At 39.3% G+C, this 26,500-nt stretch overlaps 1 protein-coding gene across 1 annotated transcript; it reads right to left on the bottom strand.

Annotated features, from left to right (window-relative positions):
• On the bottom strand, nucleotides 1-25,676 carry rasa2 (RAS p21 protein activator 2). Its single transcript, XM_029516840.1, has 24 exons — nucleotides 25,393-25,676; nucleotides 22,116-22,239; nucleotides 16,427-16,530; nucleotides 16,124-16,218; nucleotides 14,192-14,268; nucleotides 12,353-12,436; nucleotides 11,721-11,793; nucleotides 11,520-11,596; nucleotides 10,905-11,006; nucleotides 9,483-9,636; nucleotides 9,014-9,162; nucleotides 8,450-8,564; nucleotides 7,776-7,850; nucleotides 7,549-7,672; nucleotides 7,135-7,241; nucleotides 6,955-7,038; nucleotides 6,704-6,781; nucleotides 6,539-6,612; nucleotides 5,948-6,054; nucleotides 5,372-5,454; nucleotides 4,749-4,957; nucleotides 3,874-3,977; nucleotides 3,206-3,386; nucleotides 1-2,951 (listed from the first exon to the last, which is right to left on the bottom strand). Exons 1-24 carry the CDS (start codon nucleotides 25,448-25,450, stop codon nucleotides 2,921-2,923), a joined length of 2,469 nt encoding a protein of 822 aa, XP_029372700.1. The 5' UTR covers nucleotides 25,451-25,676; the 3' UTR covers nucleotides 1-2,920.
• Nucleotides 25,677-26,500: the final 824 nt, after the last annotated feature.

Raw genomic sequence — 26,500 nt, 5'->3', positions numbered from 1 at the left:
TTGGCATTGTCCAAGTATTTATTCTGATCCTTTCAAATTGACACAAATACCATGAATGGAAAATAAAACATTTCACATGTATAAAAATTTCAGACACTGAACCGAAGCAGTATGGAGACATTCAGGAGATATGAGTTGGAGATGTAAAGATATCCTTTACTTTCTGCAACTACAGACTGTACATTGGACAAAAAAAGAACGAAAAATCCAGTTAAGGCTTCAGAGACGGTCGTGTGTACTTGTACTCTTACAGAACAATGCAAGCTGATTAGAAGGAAGCAACTTTCACAATGTCACACTGCATTTGAAAAGAAATGTAAATATTGTAATATTTTTGAAAGAAAACTCATAACAGAGCCTGAAATCAGGCTTCATTCAATCAAAATCCTGGATATTTCAAGAATTTATCTGAAGATCTGATCAGATGGGTAAATTGGCAACAACCCCCACTGATGTTGTTTGTCTGATCAAAGTAAATATGAACATTTCCTTTTCAGTTTGGTTATTCTAATCATAACCTTTTTGGCTACAGTCCCACATGTGAAAGTAAAAACAGATGAACTTCAATAACTGCCAGGCAAAGTGGTGTGTTGCCTACATGCAGCTCATCCATTAACTGACGGACCATTTTCATTTCAGGACATTACACAGACAAGGGAAAAGGAGGAGGAGGAGGCGGGCTCTGATTAAAACCAGATCACGTTCTTATGTGGCGACAAATTGAAGGGAAATTAAAACATGGTCACCTTGGTAGGAAAATGAGCACAAAAGGCCGAACAGTTTGATGCTCTTAATGTATTCTTGAAATTTGGTCTAGAGTCCTTTTCTTTTTTTCCTTCTTTTTCGTAACAACCAAGGCAAGCTGAAAACTTTTTAAAACACAAATTCTGATTCATTAGTTCACTCATTTCCAGCCAGGATCAGCTGCGTTGGGACAACAAGCAGTTGAAACAAAGAAATAAAGAAAAAAAGAAAAATAAGCGGCCAACCTCAAAGAAGTGCTGCATACACATAACCGTACCAGTAGAGCAACACATTAAATCAGTGTTAAAAAAAAAAAAAAAAAGCTTTCCTATAAAAATAAATTGTTAAATACACAAAACATGCATGTTAGAAATATATGACGGACCAAACACAACACATTTCCACAAAGAATAAAAAAGGAAAAACATTGTTAACCCTGTATTTTCAGCTTTAAATGTTCAACCTTTGATGGTATAATAAATTCAAGTTTCTTCTTTAATTGTTTGTTTCAACACTTCATTATTCAATTGAAAAACATTACAGGAACCTAGATTTGATTTTTTTTTTTTTTTTAAGTTTTCTCCAGTGCAAGAATAATTTGTGGATTCACTGGGAAGTGGACAGATATAAAAAATATTTGAAAAATTGCAACTGAAGATTTTGAGTTTTTGATTTCAGAATCAATATATTATCCATTTACTTGCTGGTTAATAAACCAATTGTACAAAAAAAAAAAAAAAAAAAAAAAATCCTCTCATTTTCTGTAACAAACAACTACTGAGATAAAAACTAAGATACGAGTATAGAGCGGCACACAGTGCACAAATTTTGTTTGAACTCGTTTACAGCAGACTTCTAAAGCGGCAGTGTTGGGCTACAGCTAACAGCTGCAGAAAGGTTAAATAGGTTAAAAGCATACCTTTTTACAGCCCTCCTGGTTTGAATGTATGCTGGCTGCCGCACTGATCAACTGTTGACAGGGTGTGTTTGTTATTGATTCCTCTGAATTTCCTCCATTATTTCTCACAATAACCACGATAGATATGTTGCAAGGCTCTTGACATAACAGCACAGACCCGATACACACTGTACCAATATCATTCACAATCACAATACAACTCTGCACCAGTCATGTGGGCACAAAACTGAAAAGCATGCTTGTCCAATGTCACTTAAATGCAATGCAAAACCCTAAACAACGCAAAAAACCCAAATATGTATATGCATATATGATATATACACACATATACAGACACACACACACACACACACACACACATATCTACATATATACATATACACACACACACACACACACACAAACATAAAATTCTATTTTTAAAATATTTGTATTCAAAATACATATTTTTTTTTTCAAGTGAAACCTATGAAATTGTCTTTGGTCAAGAAAAATACCTTGAAAACTACAGGCCATCAATGTTATTGTACAAGAATGAAAGAAAAATGTGTTTGTGATCATGTAACTGATCAAAAGGGGGGAAACTGATACCAAGTATCTAATGATTTTACATTTGGAGAGCTCCAAATAGTTAAAGTGCTTCTGCATTATTCCCTCAGCATTTCATGTGAAAGAAACATACATCATAGTAAGGCAGATTGGTTTCATGAACTTAACTCTACTCTGAAAATATATATCCATTTGTTCAGGAAGAGAAAATACACCAAGACTAGAGAGAAATTTAAGTGTACTTGGGCACAAGTAAAGGATGGTCTCCCAGAAAGGTGATTATCAATCAACTCCAAAGAGCAAAATGTTAAAAGATTGGGCAAGTATTGTCACAGCTGTTTTTATAAAACTAGGTGAATAAAAGAAAAATAGCAGCCTATTCACACTCAATCTAACGATGCCTTTTTCCATACAGCTGAATTAAAAGAGGATGCACATTAAGACAGGCAGCAAGTCCTCAGTGGGGAGGCAGAGGGGGGAGAGAGGGAGAGGGTGGAAAAGCTCCATCCACTTCCTGTTGCTGTAGTGGAGTCATGATGTCGGGAGGTCAGGGTGTATCTGTTGCTCTCCTCCTGGATGGGGAGCAGCCGTCCTTGGTGGGACAACAATGAGTCCTCCTTGAAGACACCAGCATGTCACCTATGTGCTCTTTGTGGCGTACTCACTCATGCTGGGATGGCCATCTTAGGCCAAACCTGCCCACCCTGGTTAGGAGGTCTTCCCCACTATTGGATTGTCTCTGAAACAGGAAATGATACCACAGACGAATGTGTTATTTCTCTATGTGGAGGCGCAGCTACATCTGAGTCATCAGAGCAGCAGCTTATATCCTGTTTATCAAATCAGAAATAGAAAAAACAAAAAACAAACAAACAAAAAAAACCTTCATGGTAACAGATTGAAAACTAGTCTATAAAAGTGTTGATTAAATCATACATACTGACACATGTTACGTGTGTGTTCCAGTGCAAATGCGACATGTCGTACACTTACAGGCTGCCATACTGAGCTGTGGTGTCATTCCTGATTATGTGCTGCCTCTGAAGTTCCTCCATGACATTACGGAGCTGTTTGAGTGTCTGAAAGGTCTCTTTGGGTTCCTGAATGGTGAACTTGGAGTACTCCTCCTGCTCCCGCTGAGGGCCCTGGTACACTGCCATACTGGCACATGCATCTGCACAGAGGACAACGGTCATTAGATGGTGCAGCTGAAGCGTTTGAGAACGGACAGTCATTCTAAGCACTGTAGCTATGTTAGCTATGCATAAAATCCAGGTTTTGAGAGGTGAAGTAATCAGACAAGAATTTTGCCTTCAATCTGCACTTCACAGAGGTCAGGGAGAGCACATGCAAACATACAAACAAACTTCAGTAGACAGCAGCTCAGCCAGACTCATTCAAATCCAAAATGGAAAAACTCTTTGTATTAGGCTGGTAGTTTCTCTGTGTTTACCCACCAAAAGTGTCAGCCTTAAAACTGAAAGTAGGCGCCATTATACCACACATATCATACAAGTTCACATGCAACATGGATAAATCATTAATACAGGTCATGTCAAGGTTGTTATACTCAAGGAATCCCATAATCCTCTAACATTTTTCAGAACTGGTGTCATCATCAAAACTTCTCAATAAACAGTAATTTATGAACAGGCACTGACCCTCCATGTCCTGTAGTTTGGTATCATTTGAAGAGAGAAGGGAGAAAATTCTCTCCGTTTCCCGATCACAGTCTATGTCGAGCTGCAGGTTGGCCAGCATGGTGCTGAAACAGGAGAAGAGGGAATGAAGGAAAATATTTGGGCAGGAATGAATAGCACAGACAACAATCCAGCAAAAATCACTTGTAACAACTCAAAACCTGGTACAGAATTGCCGATATATGTGTTCTGTTTCAATAATTTTCTTATTGCAAGTGTCTTATTGGCACAAGGTTTCTTGGCTGCCACAATGTGCTCCAGGCATCCCAGTCTGCTCTCCCAACATTACTTTACTGTCAGTGCATGTTCATACGCTTGCTGCGTGCACTCCCAGGACACGTTTCATCGTCACCGCTGTAGCTCAGCAAGTTATTTTACCATTGTGCAGCTCTCTGTTTTTACAGACTGTAACTATCATCCCTGGTCTCTCACAGGAGAAGGTATGTTTACATGAGCGTTCATCCTGATCATCCAGACAGAAATTCAATAATGTATCTTTCAAATCTTTCAAAATTAAACAAGACTTTCCATTCTGGTTCTGGTTTTTCATGTGTCAATTCACACATGAAAAACCAATTTGCTAATACTATCATGGAGAACCTTTTGTAGCTAAAAAGAAATAAAGTTTTTATTGTAAAGATTTCTCAAATTTGCTCTTTCTGCAACATTTCTGTTTCTTGCACCTATCATCTTAGACTAGAAGACAATGATTTTTATGTAAGTCTTTATTTTGATCTGCAACACGTCCTATTAATGAGCAGCGAGAACACTTTCGATGAGTAATCTGGCCATGCTGGTGGTGGTGATCATGGCAGCCATGTGAAGAAAAGACTCACGTTGTACAGGGCTTGCAGCCCGGTGCATTGATGCTCTGGTTTTTGCAACACTGCCAGGCTCCACTGGTGTAATTTGATGGGTGGAAGGTAGTTAGCCGTCCCTCATTACAGCGACTGACCTGGCCGAGGACCTCCAACCACTCACTGGCCTCTACACAGTTGCCTGCTTGCACATACAGAGGCTTCTCAGAGTGGACTACCTGAAACATCTGACACAGCGAGACCAGAGCTATTTTTTCATCCCTCTGTCAACAAAATCATTTTCAGGTAATTCCACAACACTTTTACAGTCTCATGTACTAACAAACACGTTGATTCTGACCTGAGACTAATGATTAACTTTCACAACACAAGCCATTTCACTCTTCTTAAATATGACAAACAACTTATTTTGTCTGGTGACATCAACAGCTAGTGTAAACAAATGCTGTAAACAGTAGTAGTGTAACTACTTATAACTACTGTTGTAACAGTAGTAGTTAATAGTGTTAACAACACTATTAACATAATGTTTAATTATTTGTTTATTTTTACTTTAAAAGCTGGTACTAACGCTAAAATTTGCATTATACAGGTCCACATTTCAGAGGTGATGACTGAGCACCTTAAGGGGATTGGCTTACATTTTTGCGGTTAAAGGCACTTTCATCCAGCTTCTCCGCTGCCTGGATATCTTTGACATTGATGACGCAAAGGGCCTCTTTCCCTGAAGAGCAGAAGTTTATGTCAAAGATATACCACAGTGATGGTTAGATGCATAGAAGACCTATCAGGTTTGTTAGTGTTAAGGTTAATTTGTGTAGTGGGACTTCATCCTTAAATCCCCTGATGAGTACTTTATTTACTCTAAGAGCTCTCAAAACTTAGGCATGCATGATTATGAACTAAATGTCATCAATCAGTTAAGACAGAGTAAACACCCAGTTAACCGACTTGTGACCTTGCTGGGTGGAGGTACAAAAGTTTTCATTACTAACTATTTGGGTAACGAGTTTCAGTATTTGGAGAATTTGTTTAATTTGCCTTTTTAAGGCATACTGGCGATATGCCTGTATAATATGGCATGTCTGAACTAAGTACAGTAGTAATATGAAAGCATACAACACATGACAGTCTCCTTATGGTTTTTTTTTTTTTTTTTGAAGGTTTTAGATGAAAGAGGCATATGATGATATACGTAATGATAATATTGGTTTCACCTTTATGTTTATGATAAGAGAGCTCTCTGCTGGTCACTCTGAGCCATCTCTTATTGAAGGTTCTCTTTCCAATGCGTTTTTTCCCCTGGGCCCGTTTCTGTACTTCCCTGTAAGAATATACACCAGGCTGAGTTTCAAAGACAATTTTTCAATTAAAACTGTCCAACTGGATGAAAAAAATATGGCCAAAATTTGGTAATCAGCCTATTTGTAAACTGAACAACAGGAACTAATCTAATACTTTTACTCGATCCCTACTAAGAATTGAAGCACATGTCTCTTGCAAGTTCCTAAACTTTCTAGGTCAATGTGGTGGAGTAAGTGAGATGATGTAAAGGAAATAATGTACCCAAAAGCGAGTGAGGTCTGAGCCAAAGCGTTATGTACTCGACCACACTAAGTTGGTCTTTGTACTTTACAGCCTTTCTCTGGCAAACCACTTTCTCATTTGCTCTGCATGAGATCATAATGTCTGCCTGGTTAAAGTTGGTTAATGCAAACATCCCACCTTCTAACACCACCCCCTTTGGAGGGAAGGTGTTTGAGGAAGATCCATAATATTTCCTCTTTAGGCTCATAAAGAACACTCACCCTTCCTTGAGGACTAAAGCGTCCTCCAGACCACTAGACTCCTTGCTGACATTTGAAGAGATCTCATCCAGGAACTGGAAAACATAATAGATGATGGTGAATCAAAATGACAAATACACAGACGTACATACTCTGCAGACCTCTGACCTCGTATCAAAGAAATACCTTTTTAACTTTTTCGATACACTTGTCCTCTTGGAATGATTTGTAGAAGTCGTACATGTAGGTTTCCTTGAAACTAGACTGAAAAGCGAAAAAAATTACAGATGGCAATCAACATGTGACTGATTTAAAAATAATTATTTGACAATTACACAGTAACATCCCAGCCCATATTGCAACCATTCACTCCAGTACATTTTACATTTCCTGCCTTCGTATCCACCTCACTGTCATCTAGCTACTATTAATCTTACCAGCTTTTTTGACAAACTACCCCAACTGCCCAGAGTCTGGATGGTTTTTGAGATGAGAGTGAGTGTGCGGGAAATCTCAGGTTCCTAGAAATTGAGTAAAATATAAATAAACAACGACATTTAGGCCATGTTGGCATTTGCTCTGTATTTTTAAATGGTGGTGGGCGTTCATGTACTTACAGGATGATGGGAGCGTAGTTGGAAGGTGTGTGGTGAGAGAACAGCAACAGCAAAGAACCGCAGGAACACAAAGCTGCTAACAGCTGAGTATTGAACATGTGGGTCAGCTGTTCAGACAAAGAGAATATTTGAGCAGCAAAACAAAAACATGAGTTTTGCATTCATTCATGCAGAGTGAATGAGTGTGAATACAAAGGGAGAGGCTTGTGTTAAAGTTAAAGAGATTTTGCTCCACCTTGTGGTAGACATGTGTTTATAACACAAGAACAGTGAGTTAAATCTGTTACTTTTCTCATACAACAAATCCACATTAAATAATACATACAAAATATAAACAACACATTTAATTAGAAAACTGAGGACCCTGGTTGCATAGACACAACAGTCGCAACTGATACAGGCTCTTGCTTTTACCTGGAAAACGTTTGCAGGCCAATTGTCTCAATGACCTGAAGACATCACACATGAGAGGGGGACAGCTTGAACTGGACTGAGTAATGGAGGAAAAGACTTTATGGACGTAGCCCTGTAAATTCTCCTGCAGAGTATAGGAGAACAATAGTTACAGACATGTTTATATCTTTATTGAATAAAGACAGAATGAAAATGTCTATCTTGTGAAAGAAACAAGTAGTATTTACCTTGTTGACCCCTACGTTGTCACCTTCCTTTAGTTTAATGGGGTCTATCTCACATGTTTTGTTGGATTCACAAATCTATGGAAGGTTAAAAAAAAAAGGACAAAAATAAAATAAATCAACAACAACAAAGAATTATGCATAGCTCAAGGCTAGTCTTGCAAAATGAGTAAGGCTAAGAGATGTTTTACTTTTGAGTTTGTGTTGTATAAATCTGCAGATTATTCCCATTTTCTTGGCGTTAGGACAACAACATGAGGCGATGAGTAATACTGGAGATATTCATAATTTTTCAAGATGTGTCAAGGGACTGAAAATTTGTATAAATTATCTAAATTATTCAAGAGCAACATTAAGTTACAAACTAAAGACAAGATGTGAAGACAATCAAGCATTTGGGTACATTTTTTTGTTGCACTCTGATGGCTGATGCAGTAACATGTAAAAGCTCCAAAAAGTACCATTTGCATCAGCTTGCTTACAGTTGAGAGGCAGATGTTGAAGAGTTTTCCAAGTTGACCAAGGGGACTCATGGCCATTTTGCCATCTGGATATATCTGTGTGTGTGTGTGTGTGTGTGTGTGTGTGTGTGTGTGTGTGTGTGTGTGTGTGTGTGTGTGTGTGTGTGTGCGCGCATGTGCATTCAAATGCATGAACATGTTGGCCCTTAATCATACCTCATCTATTACAGGCTTCAGGGTAACAGCCAGGTAATTCTTTCCTACAATCTTCATCATGTCATCGATGCAGCGTGTAGCCAATGAGTTGCCACGGAATATAGTGTTAGCCTCCCTGCATGGACACAGAACTATTAACCAGCAATTAAAAACAATTTTTGCCTTTACAGACTTACAGAAAGTCCTTTAGAGATTTTTTTTAAACCCTGTCATAGTTTTGACACAAATAAGTTAATTCCTTTTGTTTCGGTAAAAACAAAAATAAACAAATTGCCTGTTTATACAACTTGTTAAATTAATTACTATTCAGAGTTCGATATATAATATATTAAAACAGTGTTGATAAAAAACTTAAATTCTAATATTGAGTTGCTTTCTGTTCCTAACTTCATTTTGGTTATACTATCATAAAAATGACAGCAGAAATGAATAAGTAACACTTAAGTTCTAAAAAACAAACAAACAAACAAAAAAAACAAGAAGTAACAATGCAGTCATGGCATTTAGCTTGGCACATGACCAGTATATACCTGTCCTGTGTCTTCTGGAAATGTGAGTACTCACTGAGTGTTGTCCAGCTCTAATGCTGCCACAGCAGAGACAAAAGGCACAAAGCGATTGTGGTAGAGCAGCAGTCGAACCACAGGCAGAACAGCTTCATACCGCTCTCTGTAGATGTCCCCCAAGATATGTGCTGCTGAAGCTGAGATTGGCTGAAGGAGGCAAGAAGGGAGGAGCAAAAGGTGAAAAGGGGAAATGCACCAATTGTAGAGAGAAGGAAATAATGAGGGGGAAAAAGCAATGTGCAACTAATCAACTGCATGATTACACGACATAAACCTCTGACTGAGGCGACTGAGCTACATGAAGGAATTCCATCCCAGGTATACATCACCATGAATAATCTATAATAGGGACCCTGAATATCTTTAGCATACAGTGGCCTTTATTGTGATATTGTCTCAAACTAAACATGTGCAACTGTGTAGATTCTTTTACTCAATCTTAGAATTTCTAGTAACTTCTGCTTTACCTTCACATCAGGGGATTTGAGCAGCAGGTTGCAAAGTGGTGTATAGCAGACAGATGGCAGCACCGTGTCTTCTATGTAGGTCAGCTTCAATCGCAAGGATCCAAGATCATCAGACTTGGACTTACTGCCGTTTCCTTTAGGCTGGAGGAGATACCTTTAAGACCCCAGAGAAAAACACTACTTGTCAGGCTGCTATGTGGAAGAAATTCTGTATATCACCATAATTAACCAGGCTGTTTGGAAAAAGTTAGCAATTTAAACATAATAGACTATGGGTTATTTTGTTAACACAAATAGGAGATGTTCACTGTAGCTACTGCGGCTCTGAAGCATCACCAAGATGAAAGCAGCTCAAACTCCTCTTTAAGGGGTTTTGAAGCACTCAATAACCTCCCTCTATACACCATATAATTGTAGAAAGTATGTGGCATCTTCTTGGTTTAACAGTTTGGGCAAATGCATGGTGGATTAAAGTCAAAAGGTTTGTTAAATAGCTCACTGTTCACTTATCTACTGCATGCATGTCTCCTTAGAAACCAACAGGTGGAGCAAAACACAAAATGATTAAATGTGGAGTCTAACTGCAGTGCTTCAAAAGCTGCAGCTATGTGCTTCAAGTTCGTCCATAAGCAGCTTGATCTGTAATCATGGGCACAGGCACAGAAACGTTTCCCTGAAGAAGTCACCTGATCACCTGGACCGATTTTATGAAGCTGAGCTGTTTCGATGTGTGCTACATGGCCCATTTCCAGCATAAACACAAGATATGAGGTACCGCCACCATGCAAAAAGCCACCTACGCACTCAACTCACAGCCCTCATGTACCAACAGATTGTTATCTGGCAGAATCCCAAATCACCTACACTGATGCAAAGCAAGGAAACACCCACACAATGGAAAAACTGCTGAACACTGAGAAATCTAGGAAGATTTTCAATTGGTATGGTATGGCAAACTAACAGTACGAGTTGTTATAATGATTTGACAGGACACATCTCTGAAAGACAAACACTCCAATGCAAGAGGCTCTACCTGTCCTGTAAAGACCTGATCTAGTTAAGAGGAAGGTGATTCAGCCATGACCTCAGAGGGACATTTTCTGCCATGTTTTGCGTAAAGACAACAATTAAATACTTACAAAGAAGGAAAGGCATCATATTTTGTCAATGATACAATAAGAAAAGACGTGTATAAACACAAAGAAGGGGTATTGTTGGAAATTCCAAGTTAAATAATAACAAAGACAATATTTATAGCAACAACAACAACATCCTCTAATAATAGTAGTTTCCACCAGCGGAAGCATATTGTAGCAGTATGTATGTGTGTGTGAGATGGGGTGAGAGATGCAAATGATGCAAGTAATCCATTTGCTTCCATTTCTTATGGATGAAACATGTTAGAAATGATCTTGTCCTTACCAGGCTTTGTGGACATGGTCACTTTGCAGGATCTTGACAGGTACCCTTGTCTCCCCAAGAAACACATCTTGAGCTAGATTCTCATTGTTCCACAAATCAACTCTGTAAAGATGAAAGATGAAAACCAAACAATACATTTTATCTATGAAACTCAGGCATTGCACGACATCAAACTACATGTACATCAACACATTTGTTGCTATGTATATTCAGCACAATCACAAAACTGACCAATACCAATGTCACAAAAGGGACGAGTCGTACATCGCTACTGAGTGGTCCTTACCTGCTTGGTGCAGATACATAATACCCGTGCAATGACACCACCTCAAATCCAAACCTCAAAACCATGCATGAGTGTTTACCTTTGACTCTGTCTAGTCTTACCCAGTGAGCTATGAGTCCACTGTGATGGAAGCCCCACATATCCTTAACCAGAAACCAAGGCTCTCTATCAGTAGTCAGAACACACCAAATCCAAATTCACTGTTTTGTCCTCAAGTTATTAGAAATTATTTTTATTTTATTATTTTCTTCTGTCAAAACCAAAGAGAGTAACCGAGAGAGAGAGAGAGAGAGAGAGAGAGAGAGAGAAAAACAGAACAATAAACTCACTTAATCTCAAGTTTTTCAATGTCTTCCTCCTCCACTTGAAAATGAGACTTCTTAGAATAGCTGCTGGAGCGTGTGACCTGAGGATGACATTTGGACACTTACTGGTTTACCTGTAACTTTTGTTTAACAGCAGCATAGCTAGAAGTTAATTTCAAACCCATGATGTGGTTAAACAGCAAAATGGCTGGTTTCAGAATTTACCTCAAAGAAAAAGGTCTCTTCAAAATGAGGGTTGCTGGTTTTCTTCTTTACCTTTGTTTTCTTTTGATCAGACCTGAGGCAAAACATTACAGAAATCTTAATACTCACATTTTTTTAAGTGAATGAATTTTTAATTTCTTGTTCATGTTTCTATGTATCAAGACTACAGTAATACATTTAGAAAATATGTTAACATAGGTTCTTTCATGATCTTGTCACATAAATTAAGTTACTGTTATTTGTTTTCAAGGCACCCCTGGTTACATTGCTGAGATAATGACCTTGTAAATGTCTGCATGTAACTGAAAACCTTCAAATGTTGTCTTACTATTTGAAACAAAGTTCAGGTTAGAAGCAAATGGTAGGTAGACATTTAGCCAGATGGATCAGTAATCCTAGTAATCCTGATTATTGTTATTTGTATATACTTTCCTCTTTTTTCTTTAAACTTTTAGAAAGGACAAAACTGCACAATGGAGTCTGTATTTATAATATTATATACTATTGGGTCAAGCTGCATACATACTGTCTTCATAACTACAACAAGCAGAGAATTGCAATTGTCATGTGTAATTTATTAGGAAGCTTCTTGTGGCGTGCTGTGCGTGCATGTGCAGCAACCACAGAGTTACCTGGCTGGTCCAACGAGGGACACAGTGGCATAGGGGTCACAGTTCTGCCCACTGATCAAAGGCAACTCCTGGCACTCTATTATCCTAGAGAGGGGCACAAGGAAATGAATGCAATTACTATGCAGGGGCACAAAATTGACTGGATTTTACAGAAGATTTAAATATTGTATTAATTTCTATTGTATCTTCAAATTAGCTGCAAGGAGGTGATCCACCCACTCTTGTAAGTGCTACTTTTAGAGCCAATTATCTTCAGAAAAGTTTTATTTCAAGCAATTATATAAAGCTTTCAAATGGCCCAGACCTTTTGAGAAATTAGCTTAATAAACGTTAAATAATTTCTTGTTGGTTCAACAGATGCCTCAAATGTTGTTGCTATTAACCCTCTATGGTGTGCATTAATCACAGTAGCAAGTATATAGGTATATATGTCTCCAATACACTCATAAATTTCAACAGAACTTCTACCCCCTATATGATTCATTAAAAATGTTGCTATGCTATTCTGTTGCCTCAGGTAATATCCCTGTACAATTACAGAACAGGTAATCAGTCATTGTTAGTTGCAGTGCATCAACCACATCAAGTTTCAGAAATAAATGAACTAAAGAAGTCTTGTTTCCATGTCTTGATGTCCTAATTAGATTCTGTGAGTGTAGGAGGTTGACTCAGGACAAAATGTTCATTATAACCTAATAAATCATCAGTTCTGTTTATTGAGTCCTCGGGATTTGGATGCAGCATTGATTCATGTATCATCAGCTTGGATTCTGAAGAAAAATACTGGTCACGGGGCCTGGAAGCAGCAGTGGACACAAAATAGAAGGCTAACATGTTTGGTTTGCACTGAATTCGGTTACATTTCAATATAATTTTATTCTTTTTTGTCTAGTCAATGAGTTCTCAGGCTTGCTAACGCTGTCACAATCGATAGATAGACAATATGCAACAATACTGTAACAGCGCTCTACCCTCATGTCACACAGGGACCACTGCTATTTTCACAGGTGTTTAAGGTGACAACAAACAGACACTGTCAGCACTCTAAACAGGATGTGGGTGCTAAGCAGGATTCAGCAGAGAATAAGAATGAATTCAACTCAGCGCTAAGTGATGCCAGAGGGAGAAGCCATGCAGAGAAAATGTCAGGATGTTTGTGTATCATCTTCCAGGGTGCCATGACAATATTCCCTTTGGTCTCTCCCTTGCATCTTGTTCTTAAGCTCATCTGACTATCTCTGGTGACTGATCATTTTACGGCAGGGTGCCATGCAGTCACAGATGACTGAAAGTGTGCACACATGGTGAAAGCTGACACTGAAAAGTTATAGCTTAAGCAAACAATCTGAGTGACACGGGGAATGACGGCAGCAGAAAACCACAGCGGTTGCAGTGTGAGAAGCACAGGCTTCCTGCTCAGATGCCATCACTTCCTCCTCATTAGTGTGCTCTTCAAGTATGAATGGGGGGTGCAAAACATCACATGTAAACAGCATGTCATTACCCGTTAGCAGCCTGTGCTTGGGATAGCTTTTTGATGTCCAATGTAGACTTAACAACGGTCAATATTATATGAATTTTTTTCTCTTGCGTTTCCTGTTATATCACAATATTTTGAGCTGCATACCATGCATACACACACACACACATACACACAGTTTGGCACAAACTTTATGAATAAATAGTTACTGATATCACTGTCAGGTGATTCATTTGGTTCAATTATGAGCTTCTAAAATTCTACCTTGATGTCAAACTCCCTGCAAATTCTCCGAATTATAAGATGACAAGCTGAATCAGAGCATATTTTCCTGCCAATGAGGGAATCATGGTACTCACCGGACAAGTAAGTGTTGTGTTACTGAGCCGTTCTCTGTGATCACTTCATTCAATCGCATCTCTAGGTGAACTTTACCCTGTTTACAATAAAGAGAGGAGAGTGACTGCTGAGAAGATACAAATTACTCAAGTCACAAGTTCTCAGTCCTACATCAGGGCACAAGTCAAAAGTTTGAAGCTGAACCCTGAGATAACAAAACAAGTGTGGGCCATCACATGTGCTTGTGAGAAAATGACCAGATGCCAAAATCCCAGGCTAACCTAACCACAAAGGCTACTCTCAAACAAAAGGTAATGAAAGTATTATTATTCTATGGTGTGTGTTCCATACTCATGGTTCAACTTTTCCTCTTCAACTTTGCTGTTTTAGGTTAATGAAGGTACCATGTGTTACTAGCTGCCACAACAGCTGTTAATTTTGTCATCACTCAAAAGGATCTGTATAGGGTCGGATGTGGTGAAGGCTGCTGGTCTTGCCTTCGGAAGTTACAGAGAGTGAGAGAGAGAGATAGGGAGAAAGAGAGAGCTAAGCAAAACGCCCACACACTCCATCTCTGCAATTCAGCACTTGGCTGAGATGGCAAGTAGTTCTTTCTGATAGGTCTTTGAGCCAATATAATGCTATTTACTGCTCAAGGATCTGGATGTGCCAATATAATAAGCAAATTAACACTCACTTTCCCATTTGGGTTATGAATATGGTCAAAAAAATGTACAGCATTTGTCCTGACATTGCTCTTTTTTAACTGGCAAAATTCACTTGAATGTGAGTGAACATTTCTCACAGGATAACAAACACAGCTTCTGCTTGACAATAAACCAAGAGAAGCTTTGCGATAACACCTCTATTGCACACTAATGTAACTGCAGTTAAAAGTGTGTACTTGTAAGTGAATCAGTGTACCAGCACATACCCAGAATAGCCTGGCGTGGGCTAATGGCTGCTCAAGTCAATACGTAAGCTACAGCAGCACAGAAGTTGTGGTGTGCTGTAGTTTCACCCAGAGAACAGAAACTATTTGATCAAATAGAAAAATCCACTTACAGCATGAGTTTAGAATTAAAACTGCACTCTTGCAGAAATTACAGATTAATTGTTTGAGCACAAAACATCGGTTTCAAAACCACACAAGACAAAAAGCACCTTTCATATTTTACTAGCTACAGTATAACTGTAAGTCAGTGCTTTTGTGCTGAAGGCCAATGAATCTAATCAAAAAAAGGGAGGGGGGGTTGAAATCAGATTCTGGCATTAGTGAGTTGAGGGTTATATATATAATCTGAATATTCCCTCATGGGCTTTAGGCAGGTGACCCACTAGTGGTATAAAACGATGGCACAGTCACAACATCATATATTTGCATGATAATAAAAGAACAGGGAGCACCAGTGTCAAATACTTCTATCAAGGCTTTTGAAACACTGCATCATAGAACCCATTTAGCACCTGCATTTATTTTGGTTACATTTAAATGTTGCAGGTGGCACAAATAATGTTAAAAAAATTCTACAATATCAAAAAGTGATAGTGATTGAGTGATGTGCAGTTAAAACCATCCACACCTTATCATTCACACATTTTCATAATTGCACAGTAATGGTTGTACTACAGTTCTGTTAGCTACAGGATTCTTATTAAAACACTCAATAAATCCTAAAAATACTTTCTTCCTTGTGTATTGCATTTTAACAAACAATAAAAGCAACGCAGTTTGGAAAGAATAAAAATGTTATTTTGACATGGAAATGATCTTATCTGTATGCAAATTGTACTCCACATGCAAGTGGATTTCCTGTTTAATATGTTAGGGTGCTGCAAGTTTTTTGTAAGGTTCCATTATCAGTTATTTGAATGTCAACTTCAAAATATAAACACAAAAGTATATATACTGTTCATTCAGTATCAGATTTGAACTTTTTCATAGAAATTACCTGAACTTCTGAGTTAGGATCCACTGGCTGAAGGCTAAGCCAGTGCTCTTTCCCACTGTATTTACACAGGTCATCCTTCCGGATTGACACCTTGCCTGAAAAGACAAAGATTTACACACACACACACACACACACACACACACACACACACACACACACACACACACACACACACACACACACACACACACACACACACACACACACACACACACACACACAAACAAACAAACAATGAACTACAGCTCACCTGTCACATGAGAAAAATATACTTGTGTCAGGCCCTTCTTCAATGCTACTTACCAACAGGCAGATCCCTTTGGAAAACAGCCTTGGCATAAACATAGAAGGATAAACACTGAAATGGACGTGGGATCTCAAAGTAGAAGTCTTCACCATAGAAAGGGCTGAAAATTAAAACAGTAGTCCACATCAGTCACAAAGTTGCATCTTCTGAGAGAATGTATGTTGGTGTGTGGTGTAAAGGGTGATTGGTTGTGACCAGATGAGTGTCTGCAACCTGATTGCCTAAATGGAGTTATGACTCATAAAGATAAGTAAAGATATACTTAAAAAAAAATTACTAGATTTGCTTAGCATTGGGCTTGATTCTTGACCGTGTATAACACCAGTATGGCTGAAGTGACTACTCTTTCACAAATTATTTCCTTGCTAATTATTTTCTCAATTAAATTAGTTTGTGTTGATATAAAAAATGCTGACCGAGCTCCAAGGTAATACCTTAAAATGGCTCGATTTACTACTCAACTTAAGGGTTGAATCAACCAACTATTTTTAAAAATTACTTGAGAACCAGTTTTCTTTCAATAGACTTATCAATTCCTTTTGTAATAATTCCAGCTTTGAACACTTATCTAATTTATATATCAATGCTCTGCAGAAAATTTAATTGCCACATTAATTTTATGTTTTATTGAAAAACGTGGAAGATCAAGAATTGGGATTACATGATTTCATGCTTTTGGATACCCCCCCAAAAACAAAAAAGTACTGCTGTTGGGTTATGTGATGATGATTTAACTAATGTGACACAAGGCTGTATTTATTGCTCGAAAAATTATATTGAATGTATGTAGTACTCCAATATTCACATGATAAGATTATCATATATGAGCAAATCACAAACACAGCATTTGTTAATTTACTGGTAAACGAGCTGCCTGAACAGACGGCAGACAACACAGGGTGCCCCTATGACTCATCAGGGTTGAAAGGAATGTTCTTGCCATGTCGTAGATTTAAATCTGTCATTTTTGCAAACCATAACCTCCATAATCCTTATGCTCATTTCCTTAATATGCAATTGAACATTGTGCATCAAATTAAAAAGCAATACAGAAATAAAAATGCATCTACAATTTGCTAAAAATGTGTATGTATAAAAATGAAAGAAAGAATACTTGGGTTTTTATTTAAAGCGTTGAAAATAGATGGCCCACACAGCTACATAATAGAAAAACTTGCGACTGAGGAAAGTATTTATCCAACTGGAAATCTCTAACTCGATACTGTCATCATATAGTCAACAGAGAGAAATGGATGAAAGCAGTTCTTCCCACTAAGACTGCTGGACCACATGGCATTAGTTGCTATCTATTGTTGGTATTCACAACAGGTCACCACAGTGATGATGTGTCCCAGTGCATCCTGGAGACGTTTCCTAATACTTAAAATCTGGCTTGGCCGGTGACCCCAAGGAACAGACTGGGGGACGACCAAGAACAGGTAGGTGACCACAGGAGAGACAGTTGACAGCTTGGAAATACGGCACATGGGACAGTGTGGGTTAGCAGCATATCCTCTGTTTTTCGTGAGAAAGATCGCAAAAAGCTACAGAAAGTCCTAAAGATAGACTACCCCGGAAGATCCCAACAGGGGGGGTGGAATCTCCAATCATACAGATCTAAGGTTAATGAGCCGTGCAGACGGACTGACGACAAGAATATGCCTTCGTGGAAAACTGTAAGAACCAACCAGAATGAGATGTGATAAAAACAGATACAGTCTTGTACCTGGCGAGAAACAGGAGGAGCCTGGCTAGGAGGCAACCCACAGAGCACAGTCCCTCATACATACGTCTACTGATGAGGAGAAACAGTCATTGGTGGAACTGCAAAACATCCTGCGAAATATGATAGTCCTTCGCAGAGCAGGATGCAAAGGAAGTGGGGAAGAGAGAGAGCCAGGAAGTGAGCAGCCTTCAATTTCAATCCCTTTGGCTTGGGGATGGGTGAATCGCTTGCTCCAAGCAGTTGAGGATCACCTCTGGGTTAGAAAGATCAGACTGGCATCTTTTGGAAAAGGAATAGTGTGGTCTGCACCATCTTTCTTTTCTTTCCCACTCTTGCTGTCACATGGCTGTCAAGCCAGCTGAGGTGGAATGCAGAGGGACCTTGACCAAGTCAGGTGGACGACAGCCACCGATAACGCCTACACAGATGACCTCACCATCACTACAACGTCAGTCCAAGGGTGCAGGTGAATCTTACAAGGTCTAGACATAAAAATAGAAGGATAAAAACTGAAATGGACGTAGGATCTCAAAGTAGAAGTCTTCACCATAGAAAGGGCTGAAAATTAAAACAGTAGTCCACATCAGTCACAAAGTTGCATCTTCTGAGAGAATGTGTGTTGGTGTGTGGTGTAAAGGGTGATTGGTTGTGACCAGATCAGTGTCTGTAACCTGATTGCCTAAATGGAGTTAAGGCTCATATAGATGTGCTGGAGCCAATCCCAGCTCACTCTGGGTGAAGGCAGGGTACACCCTGGACAGTCACCAGTCCATCGCATGGCCAACATACAGAGACAGACAGAGACCAACAACCACTCACTCACACTCAGATCCAGACCTACAGACAATTTAGACTCACAAATTAACCCAAACATGATGTCTTTGGACAGTGGGAAGAAACTAGAGTAACCAAAGGAAACCCACACAAGCATGGGGAGAACATGCAAACTCCACCAAAAAAAAAAAAGCCCCAGGCCAGGAATTGAACCCGCAACCTTCTTACTGGGAGGTGACAGTGCTAACCACAAATAACAAATTATTTCCTTGCTAATTATTTTCTCAATTAAATTAGTTTGGTCAAGTCAAGGTCTGTGGTGTTGAAGAAGGGGAAGGTGTGACAAATTCCGATTCTCCATCTCAGGAACAGTTGTGCGATTCATCACAGAGTAGCTGGTAAAGAGCTTGGGGAAGATCTCTAACACACGATTGGACGACATCGCCATTATCCAAAAGTCCCCTCAAGAGCTTGGTGCTTGGCACACCAAGGTTAACAGGTCTGGTCTACCTGGAAGATTTAAAGCCTGGATATACCAACACTACATCCTGCCATGAGCCTTGTGGCCTCTGCTAGCGTTCGCAGTCCAAATAGCATTCCAACAGCACATTGTGACAACAATCGAAAACATATCTTTAAACTAGCTGATTAACTTCCCAGCAGGAGTAATAATTTGGACATTTGTCAAAATAATTTTAGAAAGATATGCATACCATTACATTGCCATGTGATGGCAATTAGTTGCTAAATCCATAGCATTCACCTAACCTGTGGATCTTTAGACTGTGAGAAGACACAGAAGCTCCTGGAAGAAGCCCGTAGAAACACAGGAATAGGAATACTCCAGTCAGTAAATAGCATGTATCACAACAGTGTATAGCCTAGCTTAGCTGCACAGTGGTTAGCTCTCAACACAGGACCAACTGCCCTGTCGGAGCTGGCAGAAACATATAAGGCCCGAGCATCTGTGCCACTCAGTCCTGCCAACTTTGCTACCTCATATACCAAGTCTGCAAGTAAGACAGCTTGCTCTGACATAGCCGATTGTAGGTTAAGCACTACCTCAATGTACGTTCTGCCTGCAGATGGACCACCTGTCCTTAACAGACTGAGCAGTGCTCAGACAGTTGTACTGGATTAACTGTTCTTATGTCCAAGGAAAACTGCAATCCTCGTCTTAAAATGTTTTTACAGCTGATGGTAAGTGAGTTAGGAGAGAATTTGGAGTCTAATCTGTTCATATATTACTGTACGTCATATATTTTGAATGCAATATCCTGAAAACTTCCATTTAATCCATGCTTAATTTTGTCAACCCAATTGGTACACAGGAACTAGCCCAAAAACAAGCATTTCTATATAAGTGTTCACTGCCAGTATTGAGAGAGAACCTGGTCCTACAGCTTTTTAATCCTTACCCTGATGCTTCTCCCTGCAATTTATGCATCTTGGATATGAAATATATTTCCTGACACTTCTCACACTGGCTTTGGCCAACACATCTAGTGCACGCCCACACACACTCCTCACCATCACATGGAACTGTGCACTTGTAACCTCCCTATTCTGTATACACTCAAAGATACACCCACTATACTACCTTATCTTCTGTCATCCTAGTTTCTACATAATGTGAGATTGCTTGGTAAAAGCACTTGACCACAGCTGTTTGTACATGCCTGCTTTATCCTTGAGATTAGCAGCAATTAGAAGTTTCATACAGCATTTAAACCATTAAAAGCTTGAGTTTATAAAACACACGAGTCAGGCACCATTTTATAAACAGGGGGCCAAATCTGAGTGATTATTAAGACATAATAAACAAAAGCTAAGGTAGTCGAGAGTGACACAGAGAGAAAGACAAGAGCGAGCGTGGGAGGACACACTTCCTCAGACACTATAAAATCCTTTTGACAGTCCCGAAATCAGTGGAGAGAGAGAGAGAAAAAAAAAGCTGTTGTGAAATACCTAGAGAAGGTAGGCCCATGTTTACAGTGTGATGTGCAATGATGAAGATATGAAACCTAAAAGGTTCTCTGAATTTCAGTCCTTGCTCTTATCCACATTGACACCTTTGACTGTAAGCAGTTGACTGCATTTCAAATCAAATCTTTTTGGGATCATGGGATATTTTTCTCATGATAGGCCTACAACAAACAAAAGGGTCCACAGTTTAGTATAATTGTTTCCACATGAGATAAATACTGGAACATTTTTGAGTAAACTGTGTCTCCATACAGGGATGGATGGATGGTGGAAACTGTATACAAATAAGACGCATATTTGTCAATCTTTAGGATGGAAAGTGAGGAAAAAAAATAAATCACTGTCACAGTATGACAGCTATTGCATTACTTTTGTTACTTATCTGATTAATCTCTCTCACTGCTCATTAATATTGATAGTACAAAACATAAAATTATGGAGCCATCAGTGTCAAACAGATTGTAACGAGCCAGTGACCAAAGAAAAATTTAAAGATATAGTTAAGGCAGAAATGAAAGATTAAAAAAAAAAAAAAACAAACTGCACCCAAAACCTCTGCCAATATAAACAAGCACCCATTCATCGATTGTAATGTTAACATCTAAACACTTCAAACTAGAGGTGCTCAACACCAGAGCAAAAATTAAGACATGCTGATATACTGCATTGAAATAAAAATACATTGCATCAAATGAATCTGTCAAATTGACCAAGGACTGTTTCACACCCTTTTTCAAAATGTAGTCCAATAACATCTCATAACCGAAGTAGACATTTTATAACTTGACATTTATGAACTGTGTTGTAAATGTAATGTTTGAAAATTAACAACATTTTACTACACTGTTAACATAATTAACATAACTACATAACATAATTACCACCTTCAGAGTAGGGCCGAAAGATAAATTGATTCCATCAATTAATTAAAATTTGTAGTTTTGCGTCCAAAACTACAAATTTTCACTTTAAAATAAAAACCAAACTTGTTTTGAATAATTTGTGTCATTTTAGTTTGTTTTTGAAGAAAACAAATCTATTCAATTATCAATCTATTGTCCAGCCCACCTTTAGAGTAATTGTTGAAAAAAGACCTACCATAATGGGAAATGAAACAACAAGAGAATGGGGTTTCAAACATGAACCAGCATGAAAATTCAATCCATGACTGGTAGAGTTTACAGGGTTATTTTACTTACCTGACGCTTTTGTCAAAAACCTTGGTGCGAAACACCTCCTCCTGATCCAAACTTATGGTGCAAAAGGTACAGAGGTCCCTTTGTCGATTTGGCCCTGAGACTGGACCCAGGTTCTTAGCTTCACCTACGGCACAAAGAAAAGATTATCATTACTCTCTTGCCTGGCACTGAAATAACAACAATCATTACGAACAACCATCAATACCTTGCAAAGACCTGCACGTGTGTTGCGTTGTGCTCTTGGTATATTTGTGACTCAGATTTTAGACTATCCCTATTCATCCCAAGAAATAACATCTTTTTCTCTGTCACTTCCCAGGTATACAGTATACATTATTAGTTCTACATTAAACAAGGGTTTCCTCAACAGAGCAATTAACTAAATAACATTTCAGTGGATGAACAATATATATTCAATATGCTTTTTAGTTTCAAATCTTAAAAAAAACCCAAACAAACACACAATTGTCAGTTGACAAACTAAAATATATAAATATATATCAATATATATATTTGGAATAAATTACTTTAAATCTTGATTTAAATAAACTGCCCTTAGAGTGAGAGCTGTCTTCCCTACAGCTGTCTGTGCACAGCTTATACTAATCAATATGAGGGCCTGATATTGCTCTCACACATTATATATACAGTGCACAGCATATACAGTTCACTGAAATATGCCTTTATAGCCAACATCCTCCTGTTAACATGCGGGCTCTGGCTCTTACCAGTTGTCAGGGTAAGCTGCAGAGCGGATGTAGCTGAAGTAGACTTGAGGCTCATATGTGGTTAAAAATATGAAACATTGACTTCCTCAGCATAACCAATGGTGACAGTACAGCGCTGATTCACAAATGATAAACACCTTTGTAATGCGCACAGACTACTTGCCCACTCTTTCATTACTTTGCAGGCAGACAGATTACATGCCACGAGGTTTTGTGCAACATGCATAAAAAATGCACCAAGTCACAGCTACACTAGTTGAACCTGAATTGTCAGAAGAGAGAAACAGCAGTCACTCAAGATAGCTACTATCAATAACTTCACAATGAGTCAGATTTAGAGTGGTGGATTACAGGGGCAACAACAGTAGTCTGCGTTGATCCTGTGGCTCTGGTTAGATATCCTAAGCCCAGGTGGGGACCCAATTAAGAAAAGCCACCAGTGAGATCAGCTTTTTAAACAGGCTATTAATATGAGTGTGTGACTAATCTTAGGAATGGCCACTGAAAACAGCCAGGTTGTCACTAATCTTCGACCAGGATGACCTAGTGGGTATTGCGCACACAAACACATATAATACATTTTGACCAAGCAACGCCACTGCAATCTCTTCAACAGCATTTCCACTAATACAGAAGCATGTAACCCTGTGAAAACCATGACCTAAAGGTCAGAGGGTATGTCTAAATAATAACTGTCTTAGCCAATGAGTGTGTAGTCATTTTAACTGCTGTTCCTTTCCTGATTTTGTTCCGACAGTGTAGCGAATGCTGTATAATGACTGCTGCACTATATAGCAGTAGTATAATGATAATACATCTCTGCAGAATACCACCTCCATTGATGTAGGCTAAAGGAAAAAGGACAAAGTGTGAACAAGGAAGAATGGAGTTTCGTAAGACTGCAAAGTGAGTTACATGCCATGATAGTTCCTCAATTTTGTTCTGCAAACTGTTTTCTCATTAATTCATAGTAGTGAAACTGACATTTGCCTTCCCATTGTGTTCCTATGCAGTAGCCCTACAGACTAGTCAACCTATTTTCACCTTACAGTAAATACATACAGTTCAGTCACATCTACAACAAGCAATTTCTTAAATCACAGTCTTTCCCAAGCAACTAGACCAAAAGCATAACAGATTTAAAACAGAAACAAAATAATTATATTATCTTCGTAACAAAAATATAATCCGTCTATTATAAATGTAATTCTTCTGAAGATAGACTGCACTGAGGTTTACTTTGCCCGTTCAGTCCTAACCGTGTCAAACTACCTTAAACGCCAACACACCGGGTGGAGCAGCAGGCCATGTAAACTTATGGATATATGTAGAAAGAAGGACTGGAGCTTACAGTCTGTAACACCCCATCATTTACAACTAAAGATGTATTATGGGAATCAGTTCAGCTGGTGTGATGTGAATCTCTGAATGTTAGTGATGGCTGAAACCTGAGATACACAAATTGGATTTGTGTAATTTGACAAAAATTTTTCCTCAAATATTCATTGACACAGGTGCACAGGCTCTAAGCAGGTACTTAACTGGACCAACCCAGTCTGTGAACGAGGATGAGGAACTCTCAAGCCAAGGTTTCCCATTTGGACTGTTATTAGCTGAACAGCTATTGTAATATCATATTAACTAGTAGCTTACACAATTGATTATTTGGTGCAGCAACCTAGACCACTAATTTCTTCCCAGGGGCGGTTTAATAATTGATGAAGTGGCAAATGTTAACACGATGGTGGACATGTTTCTACATCAATGTCTCTGCATACAGGTCAGACTGAGGGACCTGCTGAGGGATCCAGATCTGGACTCACCCATCCGTCTGAAAAGCTGCCGATTCAATACCTGCCATCGGTAGGTTAATAAATTATGACTGACATGACCGGTTATCTCTGGTATTTCACAGCAGGTATCTTCACTGGGGGGTGGGCATTGCTTTCTTCGTCGATGTGTTATTTAATATCCGCTGATGCTTTGTCGCCGAAGTGTTTGTTTTCCTCTAACTTTATGTGAGTTGTCGGTGTGCCGGATGCCTCCGGTGAGTCAGGTTACAGCTGAATGGGTTTGTGACGATGGGCTGTTGTGTTTGGTGGTAGCTAGCCTGCCTTGCCACCAACGTTAACTTAGCTCACCGGGCAGCTCAAATTTATACAAAACTCTCGTGTTTAAAAAAAAAATAATAATAATAATGAAATACAATTTTTAATACCCGTTAAAATGCCCGATTAGCCTGATTAGGTGAGCCGCTGCCCGATGAATGAAATCATTCACAACAAGCTAGTAGCCGCCGCTAGCACGCATGCTAACTTGACGTTAACCAGCAGACCCGACCAGATGAACTGGCTGTCTCTGCTTCCCAAACGCTGTCGACACTGCCGGGAGCACGCCGCGCCCCTCTCGGCTTCCTCTCTCCACCGCCTGCCTGCCTGCCTCTACCGACGCCTCTCCCCACCACCACCACCACCACCCCCCCCCCCTCGGAGCCCGAGTCCGCGCCGGTGTGGACGGAAAACACCGGCTCGTCAGCCCGTCAGACTTACATATTTTACCCCGCAGGCTCTGTAAAATCCGAATCCTCGCGTCGTCCTCTTCCGCCATGGTCAGAGCTGACTGCTTGTCGCTGCTCCGGTGTTTTTCAGCGCTGGGTTATCATATCCGTTTATGAATGCAGGCAGAGCGGAGGAAAGACAGCCCCACTGCCGCGTCACGTCAGAGTCCCGCACACACTGTCTGCCGTCTGAAAACCGCCCGGAGCGGAGAAACGTCAAGCTTCCTCAAAAGTCGAGCGCCTCGCGTCGGCTAGTAGTGAAAAGTGAAGACGGTCGGAGCTTCGCGGCGGATTTCAGGTGTCTCTGCTGCTCGTTGTGCAACGACTGTGGAGTAAAGTTTAACCTGTGGAGCTGCCGACAGGGCTCCGGGTCAACGTCGACGCTTATTTATAAGAGCTCTAACAGGTCTGTCAGCAAACAACGCTGGGAATAAGTCTCTTAAATCAAAAGTAACGCCTTCATACGTTCAGTTCAATCTCACCAACTGTCTAAAACACAGATATTTAAATTAGTGAGTGTCAAATGAGCGCATAACCGCAAAATATGACTCCATGTATCGTCGCTGCAGCTCCAATGAAAACTATTTCACTTTTGGAGAAGTTCAAATGTTTGAAAAGGTTTGAAAAGGTGGGAGTTCATCTTAAAAAAATCATACAAGCGTTTACAAAGTCACATTGTTCACATCTGTCGTTGGTCTAAAAACTCAAGAGTTGGGTATTTAGGTGACTTGAGGTCAAATTACAGTCGGAGTGAAAAAACAGCAGCTTGATAGTAGCTGTGGTAATATGCTGTGTGGAATTAAATATGTTTGTACATGTAGCAAATATCATTTCAAACATGTTCCTGCTCTAAGTGGCATTAACGTTTGACGGTCTATGATATATGATCTGTCATATATCCGTCTGATGTGCCTTACAGCATTTTGCAGATCACTGAAAATTGCTAAGATGACACTCGGTGTCAGGTTTCCTAATTACTCTGTTAGTTTTATGAATGGTAATTTTATTCATGTATTAACCAGATGAACAGTGCAGCTGCAAACACATTAACAAAAAATTGCAATAAAACCTTTCAAAATTTAATTTGGAAGTCTTTCCAT

The sequence above is a fragment of the Echeneis naucrates genome, chromosome 13 (assembly GCF_900963305.1).
Source record: "Echeneis naucrates chromosome 13, fEcheNa1.1, whole genome shotgun sequence".
Lineage (NCBI taxonomy): Eukaryota > Metazoa > Chordata > Actinopteri > Carangiformes > Echeneidae > Echeneis > Echeneis naucrates.
The sequence above is the reverse complement of the archived record's forward strand: the minus strand, read 5'-3'. Positions and strand labels throughout refer to the sequence as shown.

Excerpts from the sequence above, each read along its gene's own strand:
- rasa2 (XM_029516840.1), bottom strand. The coding sequence starts at position 25,450 with ATGGCGGAAGAGGACGACGCGAGGATTCGGATTTTACAGAGCCTGCGG. Across the intron at positions 12,437-14,191 it reads ACACAACACTTACTTGTCCG|GATAATAGAGTGCCAGGAGT; the intron begins GTGAGTACCATG and ends GCCCCTCTCTAG. Across the intron at positions 7,242-7,548 it reads GGCCTGCAAACGTTTTCCAG|CTGACCCACATGTTCAATAC; the intron begins GTAAAAGCAAGA and ends TTGTCTGAACAG.